We start from the raw sequence: 10,118 nt of genomic DNA, 5'->3' as shown, positions 1-10,118 counted from the left end.
TTAAGGTTACTTTCGGTAGAACGTGATTGTTGAGTATATAATTATAAAAAAATAATTATTAAAAATAAATTTTTATAATATTTAATATAATAAAGAAAAGTGATAATTACAAAAAATATAATTATTTAGAGTATTATATTGTAGTGTTTGGTTTGTAACCATTTTATTGAGAATATAATGTAAATTGACAAAATTATTCTTATATATAAAAAATATATATAAATTTAATAAATTTTTAATTTTTAATATAAAATTGGACTTTTGGACTTTAAATAATTAAAATAATAAAAAAAATATTAAAAAAGTAACATAATATTTTTATGTTAATTATTTAAATATTAAAATATATAAAATTACTAAATATTTATTTTTATCTTAAACTTATAAAAATTAAAAACGAAAAACATTATCCAAAAAACTTCTATCTATAGATAAAAAATTCTATCGAATAGATTATACTATCCATCGATAGATAGATACCTGTTACTAAAAGTTTGAATATAATCTATCGATATATGTTCTCATCTATCGATATATGTTCTGATCTATCGATAGATGTATTATTTTAAACGTTCTTGATATTTTTTTCTCTCAAACAGTAGCACTCAAACACATTTTGCTTTCAAATCCTCTTAATTCTTTAGTAAATTTCCTCCATTTTAAACTGTTTAAATTTTCTTTCTTAATTTTCGATATAAAAAGCATAAATTTTTCTCAAAACACTTATAAATTCTTAAAAATTTAAATTAGGGTTTCATAAAATCTAAAATCTCAATCTCTCCAGTTTTTAGATTTGGTGATGAAATTTGACCCAAATGTCTTGGTGACGGGCTACCTTTCCTAAGGGCAGTGAAAAAAATGAGAACAAGGCAAGGTAAGAAAAAGGAGAAAAAGCCAAAAGGCAAGAAAAAAGAAAGTGGTGAAAAAGGTAGGAAGGCAAAAAAAGGTCAAGAGGTTAAGTTGGGGAACAAAAATTTTTTTACTTTTCATTTGCTAAAGGAAAGTAACTTTCCCTCCAAGAGAAAAGAGAATGACATTTCATGCTCTTATTGCAATGACATTGCTGAGAGATTACTTTCCCATCCCCAAAACATCAACCAAATGCAGCAATGTGATTCCTTGCATTTTAATTGTAAGGAATGTTCCTCATTTCCCATCTACCAAACATCCCCTAGATGTCCTTTATGCAATTCGCCCAATCAAATATTGCAATAAAAAGTTATTATATAATTTAATTAATAGAATGAATTTAATAAATATAATTTTTAAAATAATATTTAAATTATTTAAGTTTAAAAACAATTAGGCTAATAAGGAAACGAAAGGTAATTGTATCAATCACAGGTGTATACATCTCAGCATAATCAATCTCGAGTCTTTAAGAGAAGCCTTAGGTTACAAGTTGGGCTTTCTATCTCATGACCTCATTTTTCTAATTTCGTTTTTGGACAAAAGCCCACTTATATCCAACAAGCTTTATATTGTCAAGGTTCGAGCTACAAATCTGAAAACCTTTCATTTAACTAGGGAAGCCAATTCAGCATGGATTGCTTCCTCCCACTTGGGCCAATCTTGCTTTTGACGACATTCGATAATAAATCACGATTCATAATCTCATGAGCAATTGAGAGTGCAAAAATGTTATCGAGGATTATCTCATTCTAATCCCTAATCTCATTATAATATTTAATAGAGATTTTAGTATTCTTGGGGTCGGTGATCTTTTCATTGGTTCGTGCCTATTCAAGGGCAATAGGCTCTTTTGGAGCAAGCTCAATACCAGGCTCTTTTTGGAGCAAATCCCTGATTCCTCCCCCTTTGTTTTCGAGGGGCAATGTCTTTTGATTTTATCGACCTTTCAAGCTTTAAGCGTGGGCCATTTTGATCCATTTCAGCTTAGGAACAACAATTGGAGCATTCATAATTGGAATATAAGACTTCGTGACTATAGCAGTATCATTAAATGCGTCAGGAAGTCTATTGACAATAGCTTGTAAATAAATTATAAGTTGCACCTCGTTTTCACATTCAAGAATTCTTTGGTCTGAATGGGATAGATTTTTCTCATTCTAGGAGAAATTCTTAATTGGTTTCAGGTTCTTAGTTATGGAAGCCTTAGGTATCTTAATTGATGGAAACATTATCTCATCAAAATAACAATCCGTTAATCTAGTGGCAAGAAAATCACACGTTATTAGTTCCAACAACCTTATAGTGGATGGTGAATCAAACTCAACATAAATGTCCAAATGGCATTGGGGACCCATTTTAGTCTTTTTTGGTAATGTTACAAGCACCTGTACAATACAACCAAATGTGCTTAAATGTGAAATGTCTGGTTCATAGCCTAAAACCAACTGCATGGGAGATTGCAAAAGGTTAGTAGTGGGGCATAATCTAATTAGTGTCACATCATGCAAAGCAACATGACCTCACGCTGAAGAGTCAAGCTTTGTCCTCAATAAAAGAGTATGAGCGATAATTTGGATGTGTTTTAATTAGGGATTCTGCCAATCCGTTCTAAATATAAATATGTGGACCCGAGTACTCAACCTTGATTCCCAGTGAAACACAATACGTATAAAAGCTTTTTGATGTAAATTCACCAACATTGTTCATCCTTATGCTATTGATTAAATAATTAGGGAAGTGTATCCAAAGCTTTATAATCTGTGCAAGTATAAGTGCAAAGGCAACGTTGCTCGTAGATAATTGGCAAACATAGGATTATTTGCAAGATGCGTCCCCTAATACAATAAAATATCATAATGGCCGATTTGTCGGTTGTGTTGGTCCACAAATATCACCTTGAATTTTTTACAAAAATAAAGAGGATTCAAGATCAACTTTTGTCATAGAAGATTTAGTAATGAGCTTCCTTGTGAATAAGTTTCACAAGTATAATCCTTGGACAATAAAACATTTTTATCTTTTAAAGGGCGTCTTTTAGTATTTTGGATTATCCTATGCATCATCGTAACACCTGGGTGACCTAGGCAATTATGCCAAAATCTAAATTCATCGGTATTTACCAGTTTCTAACACATGGTAACGTAGGATTCAATAGCTCTAATAGTGACACAATACAATCCTATAGTTAAAGTTTTCAGCTTCTCATGGATGGTTTTTTGGCCATCTTCTAAAAGGTAATACAAATACATTTATTATTTTGCTCATATATTATCTCAAGATGATACCTATTACAACATACATATTTGAAGGTAAGTAGATTCCTCTTCAATCTACTATTTAACAATGCATCATTGATATGCAAGGTGGTGCCATTTGGTAGAACAACTGTGGCATTCTCGAAACCATCAATAATCTCAATGGGACCTAATATTGCATGGACATTTACCTTATGCAATGTCACACTCAAGAAAACATGCTTACCATTAAAGTATAGTATGTGTAGTTGCACTATTAAGCAAACAGACATCTTCCTGTTTCTTAGTGATTCCCATTTGCACTTGTATTGACAACTTCAAGTGTCAAGTATCATAGAAATTTGCAAATTAGTCATGGGATTGAAAATTTCAAATAATAAATATGGAATCAATTTCATAATAATTTTGTTAAATGACCATATTGTTCTTCCTTTGGAACAATCAACCAACGGTAATACATTTAGAAAAAAAAATGAGAAAAAAAATTAAAATCCTTAAATCCTAAGTCTGAGTTGTCCTACACCATTTTGATGCCTTATCTTGGCTATTGGGGTCCTCGAAGAAATTAGGGCCTTCTAAGGGTGTTCTTGCTTCTATAAGAACAAGGGGAGTCATCTTAATGGAGGCATTGTTAGCTTCAACGTTGGTCATAACAGTAGAATTCTCAATGGCATGAGTCTCAACACACTTGGCTTTATCCTTGAGGGATGCCTAGCATATATCAACAAAGTTCTTTGGCGTGCGATAGGTACACGACCAGTGTCCAGCCATGCCACAACAATGGTTGATACTTTCATCATGCTTTTTCACGAGCTTCTTGCCCTTATCATTATTCGAGCCAAGGTTGGATTGCCTAAGGCGGTTAAATCTTCTACCATCTTTATGTGGGTTATGCCTTTGCTTGTGTTCATGACCCTTAAACTAACCTATACTTGTACTAGAGCTGGCATTTGCTTCAGACAATGCTTTTGAGCCAGCAAGTATAAGATCATGGTTTTTGGAGTAGCATTTCATTAGTTTGCTTTAACTTTAAGAGGATAAAAATCAACTCCAAGTACATCTTAAATTAACATTGCCAATATTGTTGCTGCAATATAATATTTAAAGCATAGAAGATGGAAAAGGTTTTCTTTAATAGCTCTGATTCAGTGAACTTAACACCGTATAACTCTAGCCAAGAAACAATATCACATAAGATTGAGTTGTAGTTGGATATTGATTTGAAATCTCGTAACCTGAAATGCTGCCAATCATATTGTGCTTAAGGGACGATAACTGTCTTGGTATGATTATACCCTTCTCTCAACCTTGTCCACAAGATCTCAGTGCCTCAAGCAAATAAATATTAAGTCTTTAAGCTCTCATGCAAGTTACACCAAATGAAAATTAGTGCATTCACCTTATCTTTGTAATTTGTTTTCTCGTCTATAATAATTGCATTAGCAAAACCTTGCCTTTAGAGATGCATCTCCACATCAAGGCACCTAGACAGATAATTGCTTTTACTCACTTTCAGGATGTGAAACTTGGGCTTTTTGATATTTGCCATAATTTTATGCATAGAAAAATGGACTCATAAATTAATTATGACAACTACAGGAGTTCCCAGTGACCCACTGTTGTTTTAAGGGTTAGAGGGATGCTCTAGGTTCATTGTCAGCTTCAGGTTGATTAGATGGTATACAAAATCAAAATCTAATTAGTTGATGAAGAACCAAGAAAATTATCTTGTCCTTTGGTGATCGTGCTGATAATGTGTTGTTAAAAAAAAAATAGAACGGGAAGACAAAAGAGACATTGAGCGAATGCTCTTTATATATTACTAAAGTAATACTTGGAATGAAAAATAACTGTGATACAAATAAGGGTAGGGTAACCCCCTATTTATAATTGAAGTCCCTAATAGATCAATGGTTATTACAATCTCCTACTAAGATTCATCTCTAAATTATATTATCTTTTTTATGAGTCCCACATTATTATCTAGATAATTTCCACATGTAAATGAACCTTCAAATATCTAGAATGTGGATAATACATTTATCATTTATTATTTATCAAATTTACTCAAATTTAAATTGGTCTAATATGGTGTGATATGTCCATATTCCATAACAAAAAAAATCCTTTTTCTCATTCTCTGACTCCCTCACAAGGTTCTTTAATTGTTCTCTTCTTTTTTATCTCTCTTTAACTACATTATCTTCTTCTTCTTCTTCTTCCATTAAAATTAAGTTTTGACAAAATTATTCAACTTTAAGAGATTTTAAAATAATTTTTACTTGTTACCTCTTGTGATATAATTTTCAAGTGATTTTTACAATTGATTTAGGATTACAACATGATAATCAATTATTTTTTTTTCAAATAAATAAATGAGAGTTTTACTTTTAGTTTGATTTAGGGTTATTATAACCATTAAAAGTAAATGATAAAAATAGTAAAAATAATTAACAAACATCAATTTAATATCAAATTAAAATTCTAATAAAAGTTGTAACGAAATTTTTCCAACACTGATACTATCTCACAATCACAAGGATTCTTAATCACAATTAGTGGTCAAATTGACCAACTCACTTATCTTGTTCTTCTTTGTCGAGCTACAATGCATTTTGGTTCAGCAACCCTTTTTTTTCTCTCTTTCTTTTAATAAAAAGAAAATCTTCATATCAAAATTTTCACTCTTTTTCTCTTAGGATTTCAGTAGCATACTCTCTTAAGAATTTAATAAGATTTTAGTTTGAATGCTTATAAAAAATTAAAAAAAAGGTGAAAGAGGTTTTGAGAAAAAGTAAAATATTTTTATTTTTAATTTAATAAAAGAAGAATGGAGAAGAAGATGGAGCTGCGGAGAGATAAAAAATTAAAAAACAAAAAACACATTGTGGAGGAGTCGGAAAAAAAGATTTTTTATTTTTTTGTTTATTTAATTATTAATTACTTTTTAATTTTACATGAAATATAAATCTATAATAAAAGAAACGTGGAGTCCAGGAAGCTCCACCGTGGGTGGCGAGCGAAACGGCAAAAGAGTGACTTTTGCTTACGCACTCTCGCACGTCATCAAATCTTGAAATGGCGTCCGCTGTGACGATGGAGGGACTGCCCCCTACGTCACATTGTAAAGCTGTGGCCTATATATTAATGGCGTTCGGCTGTGACTGGATGAAACTGCCAAGATCAATTAAAACCCTTTCCACGAAACACAGAAACAAAAATGGAAGGCAGATTGCAAACTCAACAGGAGCAAGACGATACCACCGTTGAAACTCCCAGCCTTCCTCTTCTCACTCCCTACAAATTGGGCAACTTCAATCTTTCTCATAGGTAATCATGTATAGCATAGCTCCTTTATTTTCTCCAAACTATCTTTAGTACTTTCTTTGCCTTTGAAATTTTGGGTGCTCGATTTAATCTGTCAGTTTATCATTTTGCTTCCCAGAGTTGTATTGGCACCATTGACTAGGCAGAGATCTTACAACAATGTTCCGCAGCCACATGCCATTTTATACTATTCCCAGAGAACCTCCAAAGGGGGACTCCTGATTGCTGAAGCTACAGGAGTGTCTGACACTGCTCAAGGGTAATTTTAACTCCAGTGGATTATTGTAAATCCTCTTTCATATATGCACATGTTGAATTTGTTTTGCACTTATTACTATCTCAAATGAAACCTTTGTTTTATTCAACATGCAGGTATCTGGATACCCCTGGTATATGGACAAAAGAGCAAGTTGAGGCTTGGAAACCCATTGTGGATGCTGTTCACGCAAAGGGTGGGATCTTCTTTTGTCAGATTTGGCATGTGGGAAGGGTTTCAAATTCAGGTCATCTCTTGCCTTAGACCACTGTTATTTCTTCTCTTCTATATATTGTATAACGGTGGTGACAGACAAGTAGAATAACAAATACATGATTCAAAAATCGATGGCTATGTTTCTCTGTCTTGATTGATTGTGATAAAGGCATTTTGGCACACAAACTTGTGGGTAGCACATTGAATGCATACACTTCATTCTGTAATTAATTCCAACGGATCATTTTTGTAGCTTCAATGGCAATTCTACTCATGATATTGGATAGATGAGACTTTGTATTGGCAACAGAATTCTTCATGTTAGAATGACTTCCTATTTTCTGAAACTCTTGATGTTGCATGTTTAAAATATATTATTGTGATATGAAGGAACGTTTTCTCAACTCTTGGGGGCTTTGTCATTTCCTTGAAAAAGACCATCTGTGTTAGTGTATGAGAGATCTGTGTCAGTCCTTAGTTTCAAAGTCATTTTACTAAAAATATCATTATATCACTACATCCTAATACCTTAATCATTGATGTGATAAAGCAGGGGCATGCACTATAGCATATTTGCTATCCAGCCAGGGCAGTTTTGATTGGGATTGTCATGATATTTATCTTAGGTTTAGGGTTATGTTTTGGTGCTCTCCTCTTGTATCAAACATGGAAAGAAATATTGCTTTGCTAGCTGAATATTTTGGCTCATGGTTTTCACTACGTTTTGCATACCTATGTGCCAAAGAATCCCATCTCGTAGGAAAATTTATACACTTCTCCTTTTAGGATGCAGTTTAGTTTGTTTGGTTTTTTGTTCCCTGAGTTATCTCATTGTCCCAAAAGGATTACTCCCAAGGGCCACAACCCTTCTAATTACATGCCAACCATTAGATTTTCTTCCTGGATATTGGTGTTCCAATATTGATAGTGTGTAAAAATCTTCTAGTGTAATTCTATTCAATGTATCTTTTGATGCTAAGGATGCTATTCTAATAACTCTAAATGCAGACTTACCACACAGGGAAAGGAGAAAGTAGAAAGTAAAAAGATCAGCACATTTGAGATAGTCTGCTCTACAAAGTTTTTTTTTTTCTTCTTTGAATTGGTTATTAGTTAAAATAACCACCGGTTTTTTTCTATAGCATAGGAAGTCTTGTCAGTTTTCTAGATTAGTGATTGACATTTTTGTTATGTATACAATTGGTGACTTTCTTTTCCAAAGAGCAAGGTAATACCTATGTGATATACACCTAGTTTTGTTGACTCTGTATCCCTTGTCAATGCATTCAGGTTTTCAGCCAAATGGGCAAGCTCCAATCTCTTCTACAGATAAGCCATTGAAACCACAACTTCGAGCCAATGGAATAGATATTGCACAGTTTACACCACCAAGGCGGTTAAGGACAGATGAAATCTCTCTAGTTGTAAATGATTTCAGACTTGCAGCAAGGAATGCTATGGAAGCAGGTAAATTCTTTTCAATATTAAAAATCTTAAGAATTGGAATTTGTTAAAAAATTTATGTGACACTTTGATCTTTAATTGACTACCAATATGATGGAAAAAAAGTACTTAATTACAATAAATATGAAAACCATTCACTGCTAGAGGGAGAGGGAAAACAGATTATGATAACAATTATGAGTTTTCTCTATAATTGCAGGGAAAGTATTATAAGTTTGCTTCAATTTTATAGGATAACGCAACTTGCTTTCACTTTATAAATTTTCACTCAAAATGCAGACTAGGACAGACAACAGTGCTAATTTTCATTTCTTGTACTTTCGAGATGGTTTCAAGTATCATTTGGTTGCAAAATCTTTAGAATGTGTTAAAGAGAAAGAAGAGTAGGCTCATATGTTTCCTTCAAAGTTTTGTTTATGTAATGTGGTTCAATAATTCAACTCTTATTTTTTGGTGGTTTCATGCATTTTTTATACTTTTCCCCCTTTTTTATTGGATTTGTTTATGATTTTCTAGCTGTAGCAGTAATTTCTCATAGTTTTCCCTTTCAAAACGATAGAAAATATGAACCTGTAGAAGAGTTATATTAAAAGTCCCAGATGTAGAATAATTAGTGATTTGGGAAATGAGATTTCTTCTCTCTCTCTCTCTCTCTCTCTCAAGAAAAGAAAAGAAAAGAAAAGAAAAGACAAATCCAAATTAATGATGCCCTTTGATTTCTTCCTATGTTTTGATGAACTGTCAATAATAAGAAATTATGTTCTGGCAGTACAGAGAGGATTGTGTGCATGAATTTGCAAAATAAAATTACTGATGATTTTTTTTTTGAAAAGTAAAATTGCTGATGGTTAGTGCTGTTATATTGTACCATTAGTATATTACCTACTCTTGGAAGTAATTAAGGGCCCTGCGCTGGTGCTCCTGTCTTCCTTTTACTTACCTCTTGCCCAAATGTTAGGACTTTGCTGAGATGCTGATTGTGCTTGCTGATTTATAGGTTTTGACGGAGTTGAGATCCATGGGGCTCATGGCTACCTAATTGACCAGTTTATGAAAGATCAAGTGAATGATCGAACAGACCAATACGGTGGATCTCTAGAGAACCGCTGCAGATTTGCCTTAGAAGTAGTTGAAGCAATTGCTAATGAAATAGGAGCAGATAAGGTTGGAATAAGGCTATCTCCCTTTGCAAATTACATGGAATCAGGAGACTCTAATCCAAAAGAACTAGGCCTTTACATGGCTGAGTCCTTGAATAAATATGGAATTCTCTACTGCCACATGGTTGAGCCAAGAATGAAAACTGTGGCTGAGAAACATGAATGTCCTGACAGTCTTGTTCCCATGAGGAAGGCTTTTAATGGTTCTTTCATTGTCGCCGGCGGTTATGACAGGGAAGATGGAAACAAAGCTGTTGCTGAGAATCGCGCTGATCTGGTTGTTTATGGTCGGTGGTTTTTGTCCAATCCAGATTTGCCGAGGAGATTTGAACTTGATGCTCCTCTCAATAAGTACAACAGAGATACCTTCTACTTATCTGATCCTGTTGTTGGTTACACTGATTACCCCTTTCTTGAAGCCTCCACTTAAGTTCTCTAAAAAGAGACCATTGTGAAATTCTTTTAACCTGTCTAAAAAAGCAGAATTTGTGATTTTATTGTATATTTTTCCTGATTGCTTTCTGTTTA

The 10,118-nt window shown here is 33.2% G+C and overlaps 1 protein-coding gene across 1 annotated transcript; it reads left to right on the top strand.

The window, feature by feature from the left end:
• Positions 1-6,324: 6,324 nt before the first annotated feature.
• Positions 6,325-10,118, top strand: LOC18593063 (putative 12-oxophytodienoate reductase 11). The gene is made up of 5 exons (XM_007020099.3): positions 6,325-6,497; positions 6,613-6,753; positions 6,867-6,997; positions 8,257-8,433; positions 9,428-10,118. Exons 1-5 carry the CDS (start codon positions 6,388-6,390, stop codon positions 10,018-10,020), a joined length of 1,152 nt encoding a protein of 383 aa, XP_007020161.3. The 5' UTR covers positions 6,325-6,387; the 3' UTR covers positions 10,021-10,118.

Source organism: Theobroma cacao, chromosome 8, assembly GCF_053813885.1.
Source record: "Theobroma cacao isolate CCN51 chromosome 8, ASM5381388v1, whole genome shotgun sequence".
Lineage (NCBI taxonomy): Eukaryota > Viridiplantae > Streptophyta > Magnoliopsida > Malvales > Malvaceae > Theobroma > Theobroma cacao.
This window is presented reverse-complemented; position numbering and strand designations above follow the sequence as displayed.